Genomic DNA, 22,986 nt, shown 5'->3' on the forward strand with positions numbered 1-22,986 from the left:
GAGACGTTTTATCGAAGTAATGAATATGTTAAAATACTTTCAAACCTGCGTGTGCATACTTTGGGAATGGGAATGAGTTTTGGCTAAAATATCATGAACATAAAGGAAATGTGAATGGACCAGGCTGTCGTCAAGGGATCTGCGTTAGATGCAATAAATAAAACAAACGCTGCTAGCTGACTCTTCAAGAGTTAACTCTACATCTAACCTCCTCTCTTAAGAGAAAGATCAAATAGTGGAGAGAGAAAAGCACAAAGAAAAGCATTTTCCTCCATCCCTGCCCCTCTATCACAGCTTTGTTCTGTCTCCCTCGTCTTTATCTCTGTATTTGATGCCATGGCCACTCCTCCTTGTGCCCGTTCATCATCACAGCTCGTCTCGTTTGCTCCAGTTCTCCAGTTCGGACTGTAACACATCAGAATTCTGCGCCTCAAAGCTCAGCTCCTCCTGCTCTTTGGTTTTTCTCGATTTGGCTCTGTCCCAGTCGGTTTTGACCGTCTCGTTGTCCCACACCACCGACGTTTCTGTGTCGCTGATGTAGCCGGTGTCTCCCGTGTAATGGGTCGGGTACACCAGAAGCGGCTCGGCGGAAAAGGCACGCAGGTCCCGACGTTCAAAGTGGTCCATGTACTCGGAGCTGAAGAGAGACAGGAGCACAGATGTAATCAACGGAACAGCCACAGCACATGAGAGAGGGACGGACATAAGAGAATAGAAGTCATACTCACACTGGATGTTTGTTGTACATGACAGGAAGGAACTCGTCCACAGGAAGCATCTTGGTCAGAGGCTCGGCCCTGAGGAGTTTTTGTGCTCCCTGTAATGACAGCATGTAGCCTAGCGTCCAGTAGGAGTAGTCCGACTCCACCAGATTGCGGATGTTTGGGACTGACTTCTCTGGATGGTCAATCTGCATCCGCTTCCGCCCAATGTAACTGTGTTTAACAGAAGACATAAGATAAAATATGACAGGTCAAAATATTGAAGGACATTAAGCCTGTGAAACAGACTGAAGTAAATTAGACACTGTACATATAGTCCAGCATTACTGTAGCCAAAAAGAGGACAGGAGGGATATTAAAATGATCCATTACAGTGGATTAAATAAATGCACATTATATAATTTCTGTACTGAAGGATCTGTCAATCAAAACAGTAATAAAACACATGGAGGCAGATGTCACAGAGGGATGTGGGATCAAGGGAGTTATTATTTTCATCATAATCAAATCATGTTTACAGACAAATAATGCATTACAACTTTAATACACATTATGTTTTGCATATTCATATTTCATTTCACTCTGATGAAATAGCATCAAGTAACATTAAATGTTAGAGTTAAGCCTCATGACAAGAGACCAAATGAAAAGGAAATTACACGGTTCCATTAAATAAAATTACAGATTTATCTGAAATTGAACATTGTGGGTAACATTTCATATAATGTAAGAACAAAAATCAACAACTATATAACATAGGTCTAGTTGTTTGTGTATTTTAAGTTAAAATTGTGACCATAATTTCATCTGTACACTAATGAGCACAAGTCTATTTAAGGTTTGTCACCTTTACATAAATTGCCATTTTAATCTTTTTTAATGAGACTCAACTCATTGTCCTTGCCAATGTGGTAGTACTACAAGTATATATCTACTTAACCTAATCAGGGTGCTTGTTCTTTATCCAAATAAAATTCCAGACTTTTTGCAGACATTTTCAAAAATGCAATTTTTTCCCCAAGACCTTCACTTTATTTATTTTATACTTGCCTGCATACCTTTTTGGTTAAGATTGTACCTGTTTTGTGTAGTAGAAAAGTTCATTTTAATAAATGTATGGATGAAAGAATGCATAATTCACAGTAAATTATGTTTTACTGACAGAAACGTTTTCAAAACATATGAAAATAACAAAAGTGCATGAATATCACATAAACAAGGTTCACTAGAATCATTCCATTACCAACCAGTTAATGAAATCATATCCAGTTTTTTACGATAGAATTACTTAGTTTTGTTGCATATTCGAAATAAACTGAAACTAACTAACTAATATGCTTTCCTCATGTATTTCTTGTCTTATAAGATTATGTGCCTTTGAGCATACTCTAAAATTCGACAATGAGAGAAACTTTCTTCCATACTGTATTGAGACTTTCACACAAAATTCCAGACTTTTCAAGGTCTGGAAAACAGCATTTCAAAATTCCATACATTTTAAGACTTTCAAGACCTGCACAAGCACCCTGCCTAAAATACAAAGGGCACCTGAGTAACATTAAGATCCTGAATAACACAAACCAGTCATTACAGGTATTTACACCAGAATGAGATCATATTTAAGCATTTCTTTGTGAGGTGCTGTTTGGAGCATACATCTTCTTGCCACCTTTATCTGTACTGTCTTCTACCTCTACATTCTAATCAAATGAACCAGCTGATTGCTGATTCTGTATTGGTCTTCCAGTCTTGCCTATCCACGCATGAGAAAATCTCATGAGTCAGTTGACTTCTACTTGTGTGAGTGAATGGCAGTGAGAAAAAACGCTTCCTCTGCAGTTTGGAGACACTGATCCTATGGGTGAATCCTTCAGAATGTGAATGTGATGCTGACGTACATTATTCCCACAAGTGTTTTCAGTATTTGATGAGTGGTGTCTGGGACATGGACTGTTACAGAAGGACGCATTTTGCAGTGAAGGACAATAATCTTCTGTTTACTTCATCTAGTTTTGCTTCTGTCTGTGGATGCAGTGACTCACATGAGATCCCAGTCCAGCTTGTGTGTTGTCACTTCCTGCAGCAGCGCCTGGAGACGTCGTTTGAAGAACACCTCAAAGCGGAGGTCGTCCTCTATGACCAGGGACGTCTGCAGACCACGATCCACAATCTATGGGAAACAAATGACCACATGCATCGACACAGAGATGAAGCACACAGGACTTCAAATCCTTTACTTGAAATAAACAGTTCATTGACTTTTTATCTTCACTTTTTTCAAGGTTGCTCTCATTGACTACTTTAAAGTATAAAAATTATACCATTAAAATATTATTGAATTATCTTCATTACCTTTGTTAATATTCATCATGTAATAAAATAATCTAATGCCACCTGGAATATGTTATAATGAATTGCTACATACTGGTGTGTAATTAAATGTTTAACTTTTTTGTGATGAAATGTAAAATCTAATCAGTGTTCATCTTCTTCTCTGATGGTATTTAATCTGTATTAAAAACCTCTTAGATATTATATTACAGTCTTATTGTCTGAATAAATGCATAAAAACAGTAACAAGATAAATTGTTAAATCAGATTTGTTAAAAAAAAAAGGCCAAACTCAAGTATTCTGTGTAAAAGTCAACCTGAAAAGTTGTGTGTGAGTTGTGTGCTTATTTCTAGCAGGGTTGATTTTTGACAAGGCTCCCAGAAAACTTTAGCTCATTTAAAATGCAGCAGCTAAAAATCTGACATGTTGTGATAACAACCATAATATGTGTTAATTTATTCATAAATGCAGAGAAATGTATTACATATGGTGATCAGGCAGTTTATCGTTGCAAAAAGTGAGTGTTATTCCCAGTGGTTAAATTAGCTTTTGTGAGGGGGGTGGAGCTATCCAACCACTGACATAAATGGTACACAGTAAAAATGCAGTGTCAATATTTTTAGAGTAGTTCTTTAGCAAGTGTCTTTTAGAGTACACTTATCTTAATGTCAACCTGGCAACTAACCCACTGTTGTGTTTTGGTCTGTTTGTTTTCTGTCTTCTTGTGCCTTATGCAAAGCTGCCGAATACTTGAATTTCCCTCGGGATCAATAAAGTATCTGTCTGTCTGTCTGTCCATCTGTCCATCCGTCCGTCCATTTCAGAGTCAAACTAGAAGAGTAAACCAGTTCTAACATTAGAGTTAAAAGTCAGTGTAAAGTTCTGCAGTGTAAAATTCAACTCTACAGAGTGATGATTAGTGCCAGTCTGCCGCATTCCATTGTGGCTACTGGACATTTTACTCATTGTGTTCTATTTATGTGCAGGGGTTCGGGGGGGGGGGGGGGCATGTTTATTTAGGTTAATGTGTCTGTTTTACAATGTTTATTTGCCTTTTTATGTTTATTTTTTTTATTAATGTGACACCATTAGTCAAACCTCTATGCAGAACAATCCCTTACCTGATTGTCACTGTGATGCTATTTGCTAATTGTATCACAAGTGCAGAGGACTTTACTTTTTCAAAGGGAAAACATGTCTTAGAGTGACTGAAACCCACAGACCAAAATTACGCCCTTCACCACTCCCACTTCAGGGACCCCTGCAATTCTACATTGTTACAAGATTAGCACAGGGTGCAAACTGATGAAGAAAATAACACTGCAGAGAAACAAATAATAAAACATTATAGAGTCATTTTTAAACTAAATTTGGAGTAAAAACAGTTCATAAAGTGTAATCATATTACTCTTAACAGTGTGAAAACACCATAGTGTTAAATATTTTTACACATTTCATTATTAATTTTGACAATGAATTGAGTAAAATTAACTCTGAAAATTTGACACCAGCCATAGAGTAAATTTTACTCTAAGTTTGAGTGGGACCAAATGCTATCTGAAACAGAGTTAAATTCAACTCTCTAAGAGATAAATTGACACTGTATAGTAATATTACCTAATGAGCTATCCACTGATATATGTATTCATTTATAGTGGTGGTAGATTATTTTGTCTTGGTCATTTTAAAAGTAGCTCACAAGCTGATACAGTGGGTCAAACCCTGCTGTAGGATCTCGAATTCTAGGATCTGTTTCAAATAGATCATGGTTTAGATGAGTGCAGCACTGATGTTGACATACGGAGATACTAAAAAGCATAGAATGTGTTATGATGTGACGTCTGACAATCCAATGTAGCCAATCTGGGCTGTGTCTTTGGGTCGTCTTTTGCACTTATTCAACTTCATAGTTCATTTCATTTATCAGAAGATGAAATTGAATGACAGAAATAGTAGAGTGTCGTTTTTCATTGAGGGACAAGGAGGTGAGCTGTGGTATGGTTTGGTGTAGACCTAAGGAGGCAGAGCTGAGCTGTGGTGCGCTCCAGTCCAACTTAACCTATGTTCTCCCAGGGTTTGCGTGGGTTCTCCCAAGGTACTCTGGCTTCTTCCCACCGTCCAAACACATGCCATAATAGGTTAATTGGTAAATCTAAATTCCTGGTGTGAATGTGAGAGTGATTGGTTGTTTGTCTCCATATGTCAACCCTGTGATGAACTGGCGACACATCCAGGGTCCTTCACCTAAAATGTAGCTGGGATAGGCTCCAGCACCCCCGTGGCCCTCTCAACGATAAAGCAGTTCAGAAGATGAGTAAATGACTATTACTACTACTAATCATAATAATAACAATAATAATACTATAATAACCAGCATGTTGACCCATGAAGATCCACAGGCTCCAGATGTGGTAGTTTTTATGCTGTTGTGTATTTGTGCATGCTGTACTGCATTTGTCCAGCACTCACCATCAAAGCGTTTTGGGCATAGCAACTTCAGATTGGGCACAGCAAACTTAGATTAACCATATAACCTATCAGGGCATGTGTTTGGATGGTGGGAGGAAGCAGGAGTACCCAGCGAGAACCCACGCAAACACTGGGGGATGGTTATGAACCTAAGGAGGTGGAGCTGAGATTCACTGCGCTCCGGCCCAATTTAACCTATGGTTATTCCATAATGAAGTGAACATAATTTGAATTTTGTCAAGTTATTACATGGTGCAGTATTTTATACATAATGTATTCTCACACCTCCCTGATGCTATGTTAAACTAAACTGTGGACACACTAACCTTCAACAAATGTCCCCAGGCACAGGAGCAAGTTGTTCAATAACCTTATTTCACAAAAGGCTGATACATTTATTGAAACAAATAAAACAAGCACTCCAAGTTTCTTTCCATTTCTCCCACAGACTGAGTTACTGTGTTTTTCAGTGGTAAACAATATCTAATATCCACAGGCCCGTGTGAGGAACTCACCTCTTTCCAGATGTTGTAATGAGAAAGAAAACAACCCAGTTCACCCTTGGTGAGTGGTCGACCATGATAAGGGTCTTTGTACCCTGGCAGCATCATAATCCCCATGGACTCTATATCCGTGGTGTTCAGCGCTCTGACACAAGGAGAACAGACGAACAAACACATTAGAAATGGAAACAATAAAGCTACATCCTCTGTGAGAACAGGGAATTTTCTTATCACTCCTGGGGCTGCGAGAATAAAATTACATCATTTTGTTCTTGCAGCCCTGGTTTTGGAGTTCTTACAGTTTGCTTTCGACAGATCGTTTGGGCAAAATTTTCTGCAGTGTGCGAAAACTATTACACGATTGGTTTGAAAGGGGTGTGGTTAGTGGGGAAAAGAGGAGGACCCTCTCATGAGTTTGGCACTTGAGTTTCTTCTTAGTTCGTTTAGTTTTATTTCGAGCACATAGAATCATCAGATGACAAACAACCATACAACATGGTCAAACAAAATTTTTCGGCACTCAAAAAGGAGTGGGAAGAAGTATAACTTATAAAGTCCCACCCCCTTTTTACAAACTTATAATTAAATCAATTCCGCTTCCTTTGCTTTGTTAACACACTTTTTTTCATGTATATTTTTCCAATAACACAAAACATCCATACAAACCATTCACATACACTTTTTTAGTCACCTCACACAATCAGATTGGCATAATCAACCGTTTTTAATATAAACTATAATATTTATATGCACTCCAAATACTTACTACAAATACAATGATTAATCAATATGATAATATCTCTTAATCGTGATAGTCTGTATTAATTCATTACAATAATATCTAATTTTACTCATTCTTCTATATTACAATTAGATATACATGTATTCAGATAATGTTCTATATTTTGTTATTATAGTGGATTTATACATCCTTTTAAATGCACAAACTGAAGAAGACATTTTAAAGTTCTGGTCCAGATTATTCCACAGATGTACCCCTCTGGCAGAGATACACTGGCTTTTTATGTTTGTTCTACACTTCATTTTCTTGAAGATTTCAGTTCCCCTTAAATTATAATTACTTTGCCTGGGCTCAGACATCTCCTGTAGACTGTGGGGTAGCATATGGTCATTGGCTTTATACATTATGATAAGAGTATGAAGGTCGACAAGATCGTGTAGTTTTAGAGCATTTAATTTCATAAATAGGGGATTTGTTGGAGCCAAGTACTGTGCTTGTTTGACAATTCGAATTACCTTTTTTTGAAGTAAGAATATAGAATTAATGTTTGATTTGTAATTAATATCCCATATTGTCATACAATAGTTGAGATATGGTAGAACAAGAGAACTGTACAATACACAGAAAGATTTCTAATTTCGAAGGTTTTTGGTTTTATGCATTATAGCAATACTTTTGGCTGTTTTTGATCTAAGTAAGTTTACATTCTCTTTCCAATTTAGTTGGTCATCAATTATAATGCCTAAAAAATTTAATTGCAGACACTCTTTCAATTTCAGTTTCCTTAATTCTAATTTTAACATGTTTGTTATTTTTCCTTTTACTAAAAATAATATATTTAATTTTTCTAAGATTTAGTGATAATTTATGGATATCAAACCAATCTTTTAGTATGACAAGCTCCTTTTCAACTGTATCTAAAATTTGATTTAAATCTTTGCCAGAGCAATAGAGGGTGGTATCATCAGCAAATAAAATACATTTAAGATTTTTTAGGCCCTGACAAATATCATTTATATACATAATGAATAGTTTGGGCCCTACTACAGAGCCTTGCGGTACCCAATGGGTTATCATTTTCCTTTCAGAATTTACATTATTCATGTGTACATACTGATATCTATTGCTGAGACAACTTTTTGACCAGGAGTTTGCAACATCCTGTATGCCATATCTCTCCATTCTTTGTAGTAACACTGAACGGTCAATAGTGTTGAAGGCCTTGCTTAAGTCTGTAAACACACCTACAGTATATTTTTATTATTCTATTGTTGATTGCTGTCGAAATTACCTCTGCTAGCTCCATAACTGCCATCGAAGTTGATATGTTTGCTCTGAATCCATATTGGTGGTTGCTCAGTAGTTCATGTTTATTTATGAAATTGTCCATCCTTACTACAAATAATTTTGCCAAAATTTTTGAAAAATGAGAAGAGAAATAGGCCTGTAATTATTAAACTGGTGTCTGTCTCCATTTTTGAAAATGGGAATTACCTTAGCAGTTTTCATACTACATGAGAAAATCCCGATGAGAAAAGACTGATAACAAATAAATGTAAAAGGTGTAACTATACAATTTATGATATCTTTTATTAGGATTATATCAAAATTATGACAGTCACTTGACCTTTTGTTCTTAAATTATCCGTCAATTTCAATGACTTCATTTTCATCCACACTCCTAACGAATAAAGAATTAGGATTTTGGTCTATAGTTCTTGAGTCCAGCTCATCGGTTTCTGTCGGTTCTGAGATATCATTTGCTAAGGTCGGTCCCACGTTAACAAAGTAATTATTGATTTCATTTGTTATTTCATTAATTTTATGTATAGTTAAGTTATCTTTAAGAAAATAAGTCGGATATCCAACTGTTTCAGTCTTCTTTTTTATTAGACTATTTAATACTTTCTAAGTCCCTTGGATATTGTCCTTGTTCTCCTCTAATAGTTAATCATAATAATACTGCTTATTTAATCTTATTACATTTACCAACTTATTTTTCTATTTTTTATATCTATTTTCAGCTTCACTTGTTCTATGTTTTATAAATAATCTAAAGAGAAGATTTTTCTTTTTACATGCATTTGCTATTCCTGGAGTTATCCTGGAGTTGTCCATGGCTTATTTTGTCTTGTTTTATACTTACTATAAGATTTTCTTAGTGGGCAGTGTTTGTCATATAATCTCATTATGCCGGACAGAAAGCCATCATATGCTAGCTCAGGGTCAGCTTTGGTGTAGACTTGGTTCCATGTCTGAGCGCTCAGATCAGCTTTGAGGCAGCAATAGCCTCTGGTGTCTTACATCTAATGTAATAGCCGGAATGAATTTTGATGTTGTTTTTTCACTTCGAAAAGACAAACAAATTTCTCTGTTCTCGTGGATTATGTAGTAAGCCTTAGTGATATGGTGTAAAATAAAAAATAGATTCAAGGTACATATACAGTGTACCATACAAATGCACATAAGCCATGCTGGTACAGTATGACAGGCGTCTTTGTATTTACTCCCACTGTTACAAAAAAAAAAATAAATCAAATATGTAAAACCTCACACAACCTAATTACAGGCCAACCTACACAGAGATTAGACACAGCTTTTCCTTGTAGACAAGTTTAAATGTGTGTTCAGGGAGGACTAAGTGATGTAACCAAACTGTCATAGCCTGATAGAGGTATCTTCTATCAAAAAACAATGTAGGATTTTCTGCAAATTCAGAGAATAAGTCATTTATATGTAACGGTCGTGGTAGACTCAGTAACTTCAAGATGCCCAGGGCCTCTGGCTGCAAAACAAGCCCAAATCATGACCCCCGTTCACTTGCCCTGACAACTGGTGTGATGTGTTGGTGCCGTTATGCTGTGTTTTGTTTCGTTTTGTGCTTTGTTCTTTTTGCAGAGAAGAGGCTCTCTCTTGGCAATGCTTCCAAAGAGGACTGAACAAGACATACTTCAGTTTTTTTTTTTTCTAAATGGAACAGTCATGACCTTTAACATTTATCAAGTGAACTGACGCCTGTAGAGTCTGAGGTTTTTTGTATTTTCTCTAAGAACTGCAGGGTCTGACTTGACAAGACATTCACTCCTGGGAAGACTGGCAGCTGCCTCGAATGTTTTCCACTTGTGAATGATCTTTCTCACTGTAGAACGGTGGATTTCAAATTGTTTTGAAATGGCTTTAAAACCTTTCCCAGATTGATGGATAACTACAGTTGCTTCTCCATTCTCACCGCTGATGTGTTTCCTCACTGGCATTGTGTAACACACATGTGAATACCTCAGACCAGCAAAATCTAAAACTTCTGCTTTTACAGAGGTGGTCAAACTTGCTGATGATAGATAAATCAAGAACATTTCTTAGTTTTTCACACACTACTTCTGCATTGCAGTGTATTTTTGTAACATAAATCATGGCAAGTGTAATCTGTTATATGTAGTTTTACCTGTTGTTAAGATCTGGAAAGGACCTGATGCATTTTTTTTTTTAAATTATATCTCGATACCTAAAACCATAAGAATTCAAAGAGGGTGTACTTTATCTTTATGATGACTGCACCTCACAAATAAAATGTACAAAATAAACACAAGGCTAACCAGTGAATATGGTCAAAAATCAAAATATAATACTCCTTAAAAATACAATTAGAAACAAAAATGAGTTAATGTTACAGTAGCAACATATGGCTCATAATATAAATATATAGTAAATATATAGTAAATGTAATGCTGGCTGTATCTGCGTCATATGGAGGAACGTAAAGTGTCACACAAATGATGAAAAACATTTCTGTAAATAGTAAGATCTGATTCACAACAAAATTAATGATAGAAATAGGGATGCAAATAAATAACCTGTTGAGCATTTTCACAGTTGATAAGTTGCTGGTTCTTAAAAAACGTGAGTGTCAGAAATGTCAAACCCTAACCTAAACATGTAAAAAACATTCAGGCGTCCAAGATCAGGTTGTCTCACAGCAGGAATGAAATCTGAAAAATAATTCAGCCCTTTTTCTTCAATAAATTACTCAAACCAATTAATCTGTTATTGAAATAATTGGCAATAGATGTGATATTTCAGCACTAAGCAATTCATCACATAAATGTTGGCCTATGAGCCAGAGCACAGTGTGAAAGAGAAGACATTTTTCTGTCTTCCAATGATGTACAGTATGTTGTTGTATTGAACAGCCCTCATTCAGGGAACCTTTGAATGACAACATGCACCCTGCTACTTTTCACCTGGTTGTTTGTCTCAGCTCTGCCTCCTTACATCAATCTACGCCACATGTTGCAGAGGTTCAAATCAAGAAGACAGAAGCAATGAGGGAGAAAGCAGATCAAGAAACGTACTTGCCATCCACGGCAGCAACAACCTTACAGCTGAGCTCCTGTTCGTACAGCGTTCTTAGCATTCGCTCACGACGGTCAGTTCTCCGCACCAGATTTATCATAAACACCTGGGAGCACACAAATGCAACAAACCTCACACACATGCTCAGGTTGTTGTGTGTGTTTGTGTGTGTATGTGTGGGTGTGTGTATACCTCATCAAAGCCCATCTTGTCAGGCTGCTTGGGAGGAACAGACAGGAAGCTCGAAGGCTCCAACGGAGGATTTTTCACTTTCAAAGAAAAATGGAGAGTTGTTAAAAACAGAATGTGTAATGTGCTCGAAGAGGATATGCAAGTGATTTCCACTGAGCACCCCCACCCTTCCAAAAACAACGCAGAAACCCCCCACAATATCCATGTAGTTATGTATAAACATAGCTATTTTATTATCATCATACTTTTCTCTGTTTGTGCTTAGTAGTGACATGGTGACATTTAATAAAGACAGTTTCAATAAAATCACATTCATTGTGACCTGAATCTGATTACCTGATATGTATTTATCTGATCCTTTGTTAGAACATTTTATTTGAAGGCTACAGTCACAGCCTATCACTGCGTTTCTTTTGCATTTTAATAACATGAGCTTTATTCTGCACTTTCATCTGCACAGCTCCCCATTATAAGCAGAAAAACGCTGGCAGCAGTGATTTGTATTTCGTGGCATAAGCGTACATAGACTAATAAAGCATGTTTTTAGCCGAGTCTTACAACAAATGCATGTTGCTTTGCTAGAACCTACTAAATCTACATCTACTACATTGACAAACAAGGGAACACAGCGACATTATAAGAAATTAGTTACAAATATTAAGCTACCTCCAGAAAACCATCAAGATTGACTGAATATTTTGTTTTTCATACACAAGTCTGAAAAAAGCTGTAGCACACCAAACAGTAATAATTTCCTGAAAATGTAAAAACATTGAAACATAACAACATTTGCCCTTAACTTGACTGAAAAAGTATAAAAACCCAATAGTGTAATAGCCTGTCAAACAGTATATAATAAAATGTCCTGACTCCTACTTTTCTGGTCAAACTGTACTAAAAATGTGTTACTTATCCACCATCATACAAAGGCCAAATGTTAAACATTTTCCTTATGCAGCTGTCCCCTCTCAGTCCAAATCAAGATACTAAATATAAATACACATGACCTGAAGTTGATTCCCACTGCGGCAGAAAAGAGAGGACACTTTTCAACACTTGTGTGTTCAGCAGTAGACAATCAGTAGAGTCACATCTGACAGAATCTGAACAGTAATTGGTTAATACAGCTGTCAGTCACTTATTTAACCACCCCACCTGTTTGAAAATGAAAACCAGTACAACATGAACAGAGTCCTCTCTGACCAGGTGAATTACAATAATCTGAAAGGTAAATATGGACTTTTTGCAAAATAACGGCAATTATCGATTGAGCACTGATGCCGTGTTACAGTCAAGTTTTTCCTTCACTTCAAGTTCGATTTGACTTCTTTTTACACTGCAGAAATATGATAAAATCAAGCGACAGAATGGAGGCTCTTAACTAAGCAACAATCATTGTTGACTCTGAGAAAAATGAACATTTTATGGAGACTGAATCAATTAATTTTCCTTCATTACTCATCATCTTCTGCAGCTTTCGTCATCTTCTGATGGTATCTAATCTAAGACACTGATCAAATAAAAAAATTAATCTTTCTTAAAATTTTTATGTTTTTAGCAGGCCAACATGCCAGTATTTTACCTTAATATACTGGCACACTTTAATTTCCAAGAATACAGGTATTTTAAAGAGATATATTTGATATTATTATATTATCCATCAAAATATTTACATCACCTAAATGTATTAGGTTACCTGTGAACTGTTATTACAATATCAGACAGGACATTTCATTACATTACAGATCAAGGTATTATATTATTGGGTTTTATTAAATACATTTTGAACTGGGTTAAAGGCAACCTGGAAATGAATACAGTATTTGGTGCCATAAGGTGTAATCACAGCTGAGTGTTGGATTACAGACTCCTTGTGAACGAACAACCCTCTCCTAAAGCGATAGATAGATGACAATCACTTGATTCTAGTCTCTTTCTGAGCACCATTTCTCCTCTTGACTCACCCATGACCTCCAGCTGACTGTGCAAGAAGCTCTCTGCCTCATCCTGCAACGTAGCATGGGAGCGCATTGGGACCGGGAAGTAACCGTATGTTTCCTTGTTGCACACATACATCTGGACATCTGAGGGAGGAGAAGAACATGTTTACATACATGTACATGAAATGAAAAAAATGTTTTTCCAGTTGCATTTGCCTCACCTGCCATTCGAGCCGAGTAGGCAAAGACTATAACATCATCCAATGCCCAGCTGTACTCAGGGTGAGGTGGATAAAAAGCCAGCTGACGAGAGGCCTCTTTCCGTAGGTCCAAAAGGTAAGTAGAGTGAACCATCGGCACGGGAAAGCAGCCGCGTCGCTCCTGCTTACGGATGGGCATGTAGGCCGGAGTCCTCTTGTAATAACCCTGCAGGTGATGCACTGTTATAAACCTGTCCCAGCATGATATTAATACCTGCTTATGGAAATAGTAAAGCCCATATTAAAAGGCAAACAAAGTGCTTCGTTCATTTGCAGATTTACATTTTTCCTATAAAAACAGTAATCTAGGGCATTCGCGCACCTCTTGGAAAGCCCGGTCTGCTATGATTGGACATTTCCTCCCTATAACTGCTGGTGAGTTCATAGGTCTGCAGTCTAGTACTTGGCAGAGTTTGGAATCATGGGGAAGGGACATAAATAAATAAATAAACACCTTTAAATGCATCTACAAGATCACTTTTTAGTCATAGTTGGGTCAAATACTGACATATAGATAATGTATCACGCAAGACGTCATAAAAATAACTTTCAGACATCGCACTTGATGTCATCGGAATTTAACCCTTTATAGGGCACTCATTGAAATACTCTGAAATTCAAAATTTCAACATTAGTGTGTTATTAGCCATCGTCATCTACCTCCTCTTGCCATAAAACATCTGAGTAGCACTTGCTAAAATGTAAACACATGCAATAAAACTACTGTTATAAGGTCATAAACTGACAAAAATCACTCATATTCACTATTTACAGCTTCAAAATGTCCATAAAATTACTCTGAATCACTGCATAGTGTTTCTAAAAACCAACATGCTTCTGGACCTCAATGAGGCACAGGATTGGCCCTGTATTTAATGTTTGAGGAAATTACCAAAATTAGTCACTTGCCTGATAAGGGGTTAAAATCACTTTAAATTCTTGATTTTGTTAAAATAAGTGAGTATCACTTACTTTAGTACGATATGAGACGTACATCATATTATAGATACATCTGCTCTTCTATTAAGTACAAAATGAAGTGTGACTTGTCAGTGAACCTGCTAAATAATCTTTCCAAAACTGTGATCACTTTAACATTATTTTCTCAGATCACTACAACCAAGACAACCATAACTCCCCAGAAAAAAGAAAGCAATTAATGTAATCTAGAAGTAGCCATAATGCAGTAATGTAATTCATTTCAGTCAATATTAATAATTGTTGATCATTTTTAATTACCTATTCTTCTTAAAAATCAAGAGAGGAAAAAAGGTACAGCATTGTCAATTTAACCACCTACATACAGTGAAACACACCAATTATTAATGTCTCAGCTTCCAGTTTGACTTTTCCACTTTGACACAGAACCCTGAATGCATCACGGTATGGACAGAGTTGAGACATACGTTTCAGTCTTTGGTTAAAAATGCGTCTGCTCTGGGAAGTGGCTGATGTCACTCCATTTTTACAGGTGATGTTATAGTTGTTTTTTCAGTAGCTGTTTCAGATTTACTGGTTTATATGGCACTTATAAACAGTAAGTCATATCGCTGTCATGCAGGTTACCACACATGCAATAAAATAAAAATAAGAAAATGTTTCTCCTGCACCTACAATACTGTCTCAATCACTGTGGTGACTTACAGTATATCTATAATTAGTTTTCATCGTACAGCACAGAAAACAAAAATGTAAAGGGAAACTGAAATTTTTGTGAATTTTTGTGACTCACATCTTATCTGGGTGGATCAGATGTGTATTAATCCCCAGGGCGACATGAAAAGCATAAAAAATGTACTGGTCCAAGAGAGGAACACTGCATAATTACCCTTTATGGCAGTTTCTTCAGTATGTGTAGCAGAAATATGTTGGACTAGCGAACGAAAAGAAAATAAGGCTTCATACTATTTTTACAGCTGTCAAGTGAGTGAGGCACAGTGTTCTGACCTTGTTGTGGATAATTGGAAAGTGTGGATAATTTCTGAGATAAATGACAGCATTTTGTGTTCTAATCTTTTATGCAATGCGATTATTTTGGGGAGATTAATTTGCCCCTTTGCCATCAAGATTACTGTGTTTGACCTTTGTGGATAAAAAGACAGAAAGCAGTAAAAGATGTATATTTTGCAGTATCCTACATTTCCATTTTACTACATTTAGCTAACGGAGTGAATCAGTGACAAGAGAGTCATTATAAATTTCAAAATGTGGTCAAAATGTCATGAAATTTACTTGCAGTCCTGTTCAGCAACTAACTTAGTAAATCAGCTGTTTAACTTCGAAAAACCCAGTGCTACTTATGTGGCAGTTCCAAAATAGGCTTTTCTCTATATTTAAGTTTTCTTAAGTGATTTATCACCATTTTTTATAATATTATCCTCTGTATTTTGCTGTTTTTCAGTGAGAATCATGTGTTTTCCTATATTTAAGTCACTGATTATGTAGATGCTCATAAAACCTCAAGTTATGGTTGAGGGTTATTAGATAAGAAACAGAGAAAACTGGAAAAAAGGGACTTTTTCAGTGAAATATATCATTAACTGAACATAAACCCAGTGTCTCCATTCACTATCATTTATCAAACTCAACAGGCTTTACTGTTGAGCCAATGTTGTAGAAGATGACGGTGTTTCCACAAGGACTACAGAGCCTCTGAACGTCCAAATGGGTCATATCTGATGACCATGAAAGATGACAAACTGTATTTTACACCAATTATTTACGCGTATTGATAGGATTAGTGGATCAAGAGTTATCAGTAGATGCTTCTGGTTGCCAGTAACTGTTTGGGTCTTTATGGGTTAAATGTGTCTTGTGTCAAAGCTGGAACTACGGTCAAAATTAAGTTGTTATTTCAAAATTTCAGACCATCACTGCCATTAGAATGGAGGTATATCAGCAGAGCGCTTCAGAACATCCACAGTGTACCTAGAGCCGTTGAATAATGCAGTACCTGTGAGGTCATGCCACACCAGAAGTTGGAATATGCAGCTCTGGACTCCAGCATGGGGGCTACGATGGTTTTGTTCTCTCTCATCAGCTTCCACAGCACATCCTGATTGGTGAGCAGGTTGTCACAGTCGACCACCTGCAGACAGGAGAGAAGGGCGAATAATACTGATGACTACACATGCACAGACAAGCACACTCAATGTCGTCGTTGTCTGCCTCTAAATGATTGATTGAGCCTCTCTGACGTCTGATTGCAGCCTTCAATTTTAAATAAGGCTCGTGGAGAGCATGCACTTGAATTAGCAGTACAGTATTACTGTTGTGTGCGTTTTGTGCAAGGAAGAACAGTTTGTCATTGCCAACATTCAATAAATGCCGTGTGTGTACAGTATGCGCCAAGAACAATGGCTCCAGTCCAGTAAAAGAAACGTGCTTCCAGCTTTCAGAGAACATAAAAATCCCTCTATCAAAATATTTGCTCAAGTGGTTTCATACTGGAAATTTACAGCTGAGGTCATTCATAAACTGGCCTTTTCTTATATGATCACGGTGTCCCATATGTCTCTGGTAGGATTCAAGTGATGTTTTTATATCATGTTATATAGTTCCTATAGAAACCCATTTCTTATGAACTGGTAAGGTTAAAAATGATCTATTGGGACACCTAAAACACAGCTTAAATCAACAGTTTCACCAGCATCCACTGTACATTAAAATGCAGGTAACCATAGCAACAACACTTCAGCTTCATGTATCAGTCAGTCAGTAAATTGCCTCCATTACCGCATTAGAGAGTAGCTATCAGAAGTCCATGCCAGTGGAAAATACGGATTTAATCATCAGTCAGTTTTAATTCAGTCACGTTCGTTTCTGTGTTTGTGTCTAAGAGCATTGCTTTGCTCTTTTTGCCAATTTTGAATGTGAGGGTGTTTGCAGGTTTAGAGACAAACACATGGATATATAGAGAGTCTATTACCATGCAACAGTTAACTATTAAAATCTCCTGAATCAATAGTACAGAGCACGCTTTTGTAGTTCACATTTCATTTTTTTTGTGCTGTATATGAGGATCTAAAAAGTGCAAAATGTCCTCTATTTATGCTGATTTCTTTTGGATGAATGATTCTGACAGCTCTTTAATGCCACTGACTTAATGAGCCAAATTCTGGAGGGAAACAGAATATTTTGTTTAAGGCTGAGCTGTAAAATAATATGGCCCCTGCAAATGTACTTTAGGTGTCTTGTAAACCTCACTATAGATGGGAACTTTGCACATATGACACAAATATTAAAGAATCAGAGATAATATACCAGGAAGTAATCAGCCCAGATCTCACGGGCGGTGTCCAAAGCAGCCTGACGGAGCTTCATCACATGTTCATAACGGAGATTATTCCAGTGCTTGGGCCCCATTTCATCTTCAAAAGCACTGAGACGAGCAGAGACAGGCCCATTAGGAAACACACTTATCACAACATCGTAACACACACACAACCCCACGGTGATTCTTTAATACACACACTATACCTGCTTTCTTCATCGGGTCTCCATTCCACATAGTGATAGTAATTCTGCACCTTGATGAGCCAGTCTCTCAGGATGGCTGTGGTGTTATCTATATTGTGATCTGTCGCCACCCTGTGGAAGGATGAAAGCGAGAGAGATCGGAGAAGATAGCAAGGGACAGATTATTACACTGGGCGATAAAAACAAAATGAAAAAACACAGGTGACAATACATTTGGTTAACCAATTAAACATTAAACTGGATCATTATCAGTAATTAAAATCAACAATTTGTGTTTGAATATTAAATCTTTTTCTGAGTAAAAATATTCAGTTTCCACTTTTTCTACTGAAGCGATAATTGCATCCTTTTTGTTTGCCTGTGTGCCTATCTAGACTGACCTTTCTGACAATTAACTCCTTGAATAAACAATAAATTATGAGGTGATATAAATCTTTATTCTATTAAACTGCTTACATAAATATATACAAGCAAATGTATGCTTTAGGGACTTTCAGTGGGAACATAACTTCTTATCTAAACATAACAGCAAACAAGTTAAACAACTGACAGCTTCTATCGAGCCAGTTTAGCTGTACAAATTAAGTGAAATGCAATAAATATTTAATACGTGTGTTTTTGGCCACTTGAGAAAAGCCTTATAACCTGAAAATACTGACAACATATAAAGTTGTTTCTTACAGGCTATTAAAAATATGCGTATTTTCAGAATCATCTTTAGTCATTGAGTACATAAACACAAGGAATTCTTTGGTGGCAGTTGTTGTCTCTATAAGATAAATACAAATGTAAGAAAAATAAAAAAAAGAATAAAACAAAAAGAAAATCAGGGTATTTACAGCCTGAAAACACAGCTAACGAGTAGATGCAGAAGCCTCATGTCCACTCAGACCACTTCAGCTACAATATGCTGAAAGGTAATTATGCAAGTTTTACCCAGTGGCAGCAAAAAACTATGAAGCACTGCAGGTTTAAGGGGGTAATAACACTGGTCCAATATCCAAATGTATTGCACCTTAAGGCTGGATGTCACCTGCTATAAAACAGAGAGAATAAGAAATAGTTTGCCCTGAGCTTTTGTAGAGAGAAGACTAAATACTCTCTCCATCTCTGCATCTCTGCAGATATAAGTAGCTCCTTAGGTTAAAAAAACAACATTTCATAACACTAATGAAAAGCAACTGAACTTCTATTAGATTCCCATAAATCATATACATTAAACCTTTCAGATTTTGTAAAACTAAAAAAAAAACAACAGCATTTAACATGGAGCAGAACTTGCATCGCCCCAATCCAGAAACTATTTATGGTAAACCAATATTCCAGTATATTAGTTCTAGTAGATGTAGTAAGGCTTTGCATTCTCAGAGGATCTTGCTTTCATTAGAGCAGTATTGCACATGCATGAACAGAGCAAAACAAAGACAGACCATGGGGGCTGAGGGGGGGAGTGGTGGCATTTCCCTGCTGTCTGTGTTATCATAACAAATCTGAGTGTCAGAGAAGGGCAGAGACAGACACAGAGCAGGAGAGAATGAAAGCGAGAGGGCGAAAGAATGTGTAAATATGAGAAAAAGAGGTTTACTCCCAGCCCTGTCAGGTGGTGAGTGACAGTCGGCGTGCCGCGCGTGTTAGTTTCCCATCTGTCTGTGGTGTTGTAACACAGCGGCGCTGGCCCAGCACCTACATGTGATCGACTCGCCGATCCATCTTCTTCCTCTCTCTGCATCTGTCTACATTTTCCTCTCTGTTTGACGGAAATATCTGACTGCTGTGAGGTTCGGAATGAGTGAATAAAAAAGGATTTAGAGAGATAATATTTGGCATAGCTAGCATGCCAATGACAGAACCATGCCTAAAGCATATAAGATGGCTGAGTGAGAGGTATAGGGATAAAAATGTAAGATTAATGGTCTGCTAAAAACCATCCAGCATGTTCCTGCAGAGCACACACACACACATCATTAGATAGTATGCATTCATGTGTACATGTGCTGCTGCTTGCCAGGTATTCATCTCAACCTGTCACTCTGATGACTGCAGGTATCAACAGGTGGCCAAATTTTTATGTATCTGGCCTACTGTGGCGAGAACTGATGTTATAGATCAACGCAACTGTGCAGAAAACAGGTCCAGCTGCCACATGGGCATAGTTAGACTGGGGCACTGGCTGGAATACAAGGAAAAAAACTCCATGCTGGTTTGTTTAAACAGACACACAGACACTTGAATCTCTCCTTTTGGCAGTTTACACAAAACAAATAGGAAAAATACTGCAATATATGGGCCAGGGAAAATTTAATATTCATTCCTAGATGAGTTATAATAGAACAGGCATTAAATAAGCATGACTAATGGCTAATTTTAACCCACATGGTGCTCATAAACACACCATAATCTACCTTTATAAGGCTTTTGGTAAACAAAGAATGATAATTTAACCTGTCAGGCATGAATAATGTTGATGAAGAGATTGTCTTAATCTTCAAAAACAGATCTACTGGCACAGGATAGCAAACAGATGAGGAAGTGAGCTGTGGAGACAAGAATAATCTAGAAAGGCTGGAGGCTGGGGGACAGGAAAAAAACAGCCTGAGGTGCAAGAAGAGGAGTCCTGCAGAGGTGTTTAATAGATACTGTCACAGGTGTGGTTTGTTGTTCTTGTACACTATGGATGTGACAGGTTTGGGCCCAACTTCAAACATTTTTAGGGGGAAAATACGTGGTTTGTTTCCAGCTGAGACGAAGATGTGGAACGGGGAAAAGGGAAGGGGAAGAAAAGGGGTGGGGTGAGGAGGGGGGGAAGAAGATCCATGTCTGAATGGAACTTTTCATGGGTATTACTAAAAAATGTCTGCGCATGTGCAGCCGCCTTAACGTCAACCACACTAATTTCTTGAGTTCGCAGTGTAAATGAAGCGCTCATGTTTTTCTCATCTATATTATGATAACTACACAGCGGCCCCACCTGGTCAAGACGAACAAGCGCACACGCACGCACAGTCACACACTTTGACACCAGCTTCATAATTTCCACGCAATGTTGACGTGTCTGTGGAGGAAGCTACTCCTCATTAATGACCCCACAGCAGCTTAATGATAAACCGCACTCGTTTAACTCCGTCTGACACACTTATTCTAGAAGTTTTAACACATTCAGAGGTACGTTATTTCATAGGGATGACACTCACCACAACGCAATGCGGTCCTTGGGGTAGTTGAGCCGCTCGATGGTCCCCAGGAACAGCGGCAGAGAATGCGCCGAGTTGCGGCAGACCAGCGCGATGACAACCCGGGGAGCGAGGAGCGGAGACTCGGGGCTCCAGCGCTCCTCGGGGAAATAACCCCGGCTCGGGCCCGGCAGGAGAACGAACAGCAGGGCGGGCAGCAGCGAGGTGACCCGGAGCATGGCAGGGGGAGAAGACTCGGTGTTGACGCGGCGGACAGAGAAGGGGAAACGGGATGAAGGAGCGCAGCCTGAGGTACCGCTGTTGTGTTATGCCGACACTGAATACATGGCGGAGGAGTTGGCGGACTTAAAGGGCGGGTCTGGGCTAGTTTTAAGGGGAACCGCTGGCTCCGAAAAGATCGTCGTAGACCTTTTTTTTCATCACCCAGGTCTTACAGTGAATTATTTATTTACTATATATTTATGCATATGTTAATGAATGTTTAGAAGGGTGTTTTTCTATAACAAAGTGACCTCTGCTCCGAGCTAAATGGACGTAAGGCCTCGCGCCACCGTGTCCTCCCCTTTAAGACTAGCTCCAGCTGTAATCCATAGGAAGCAGATCCTAGAGGGCAACATGGGCGTGTTCAGGAGTTCTGGACTAGAACCTCTGAGAACCCAGTAATGGATTTTTGTCCTCTGTGAGAGACATGAGTTTCATTGCTTTATCTTAAAAAAACGCTGTCAACTGCCAATGACATTCCATAAAAATACATAAATAAAAATGTAGCCCCACCCCCCCCCCCCAAAAAAAAAAAAAAAAAAAAATTGTTGTATCATTATGCTCTTTCCAATCTACACAATTTTTTTGAAGACTTTATTTTTCTGTTTTCAAATAGACATCTATATCAACATAGGACAAATGAACTAGTCCAAGGCAGAACAACACACACAAACATCAAACCCCACCCACGCACCCACCAGAGGCGATTTCTCATAGACTGCAAGGGATGCGCGGCTTCCCCTAAAATTACGAAAATTAAATGGTCAAATATGTACGGTTGTGTTGACAATTCATTGACTACAAATGTGTTAGAACACGTTCATCTCACAGATAAGTTCATTCAGAATCAGCTTTATCACAAATCAACGGACTCATTGTTGTTCACTTCTCATACATTCCCGTTGCGCTGTTTTCTCATACGATCTCTGCTCAGTGTATTTGCCCGTAGAAGCTCAGCGTCCATGCACTTTAATGGGACTGAGTGGAACAGTTTTTCTCATTGCCACAAAACTGGACGGTAATTTGATAAATGCCACGATGTTGTCCCGCCCCTGGATGCTCAGTGTCTCTGGGGGAGAATGGAGCTGTGGGCGGAGCTCGGCCAGGCTGGACACTGGGCTTCCATGGGCTGATTGGAGGATCAGTCGAAAGACTGAATCCCATTTGATTGACAGCTATTTTGAGATCTACTCTTTCACTTGACAGAGTTCAGTTTAATACCATTGCGCATTCTGCTTGTGAAATCGAGAGAGAAACCACTACGAAATTATTTGTTCATTTCTTGCACTGTAAATAAAACACACTCATTGTACTTCCTTGTTTCAATTTAACATAATTTCAACATTTTCTTGTTTAGTTGGTATGATGAGGTTACTGACCATTTTTTAAAAAAGGAACGGAGGGCTGAATTTATTTTTAAATAACCTGACTTTTTTTTTTTTTTTTTTATGTAAGTCGACAATGAGCTTCCCTTCTCTGAAAGACGAGCAGCCGCCACTGGCATCCACCCACCCAAAGGCTAAGAGAGAAGGAAAAATAAATGAA

At 38.0% G+C, this 22,986-nt stretch overlaps 1 protein-coding gene and 1 long non-coding RNA gene across 2 annotated transcripts; one reads left to right on the plus strand and one right to left on the minus strand.

Moving 5' to 3' along the window:
* Positions 1 to 64: 64 nt before the first annotated feature.
* On the minus strand, positions 65 to 21,503 carry colgalt1b (collagen beta(1-O)galactosyltransferase 1b). The gene is made up of 12 exons (XM_030135544.1): positions 21,181 to 21,503; positions 17,990 to 18,100; positions 17,774 to 17,891; positions 16,464 to 16,598; positions 13,472 to 13,676; positions 13,275 to 13,394; positions 11,311 to 11,387; positions 11,118 to 11,224; positions 6,039 to 6,171; positions 2,765 to 2,892; positions 729 to 935; positions 65 to 637 (listed from the first exon to the last, which is right to left on the minus strand). Exons 1-12 carry the CDS (start codon positions 21,396 to 21,398, stop codon positions 367 to 369), a joined length of 1,830 nt encoding a protein of 609 aa, XP_029991404.1. The 5' UTR covers positions 21,399 to 21,503; the 3' UTR covers positions 65 to 366.
* On the plus strand, positions 21,492 to 21,945 carry LOC115420357 (uncharacterized). The gene is made up of 2 exons (XR_003935539.1): positions 21,492 to 21,607; positions 21,689 to 21,945. It is a non-coding gene; the product is annotated as an uncharacterized LOC115420357 (long non-coding RNA).
* The last annotated feature ends 1,041 nt before the right edge of the window (positions 21,946 to 22,986 follow it).

Source organism: Sphaeramia orbicularis, chromosome 1 (assembly GCF_902148855.1).
Source record: "Sphaeramia orbicularis chromosome 1, fSphaOr1.1, whole genome shotgun sequence".
NCBI lineage: Eukaryota > Metazoa > Chordata > Actinopteri > Kurtiformes > Apogonidae > Sphaeramia > Sphaeramia orbicularis.

What these genes read in the sequence shown, in the direction of transcription:
- colgalt1b (XM_030135544.1), bottom strand. Translation starts at nt 21,398, where the DNA reads ATGCTCCGGGTCACCTCGCTGCTGCCCGCCCTGCTGTTCGTTCTCCTG. An exon ending in CAGTCAGCTGGAGGTCATGG is followed by an intron (nt 11,388 to 13,274) that starts GTGAGTCAAGAG and finishes TTTCTTTGAAAG; the next exon opens with TGAAAAATCCTCCGTTGGAG. An exon ending in AAGCTGGACTGGGATCTCAT is followed by an intron (nt 936 to 2,764) that starts GTGAGTCACTGC and finishes TGTTAAACACAG; the next exon opens with TTACATTGGGCGGAAGCGGA.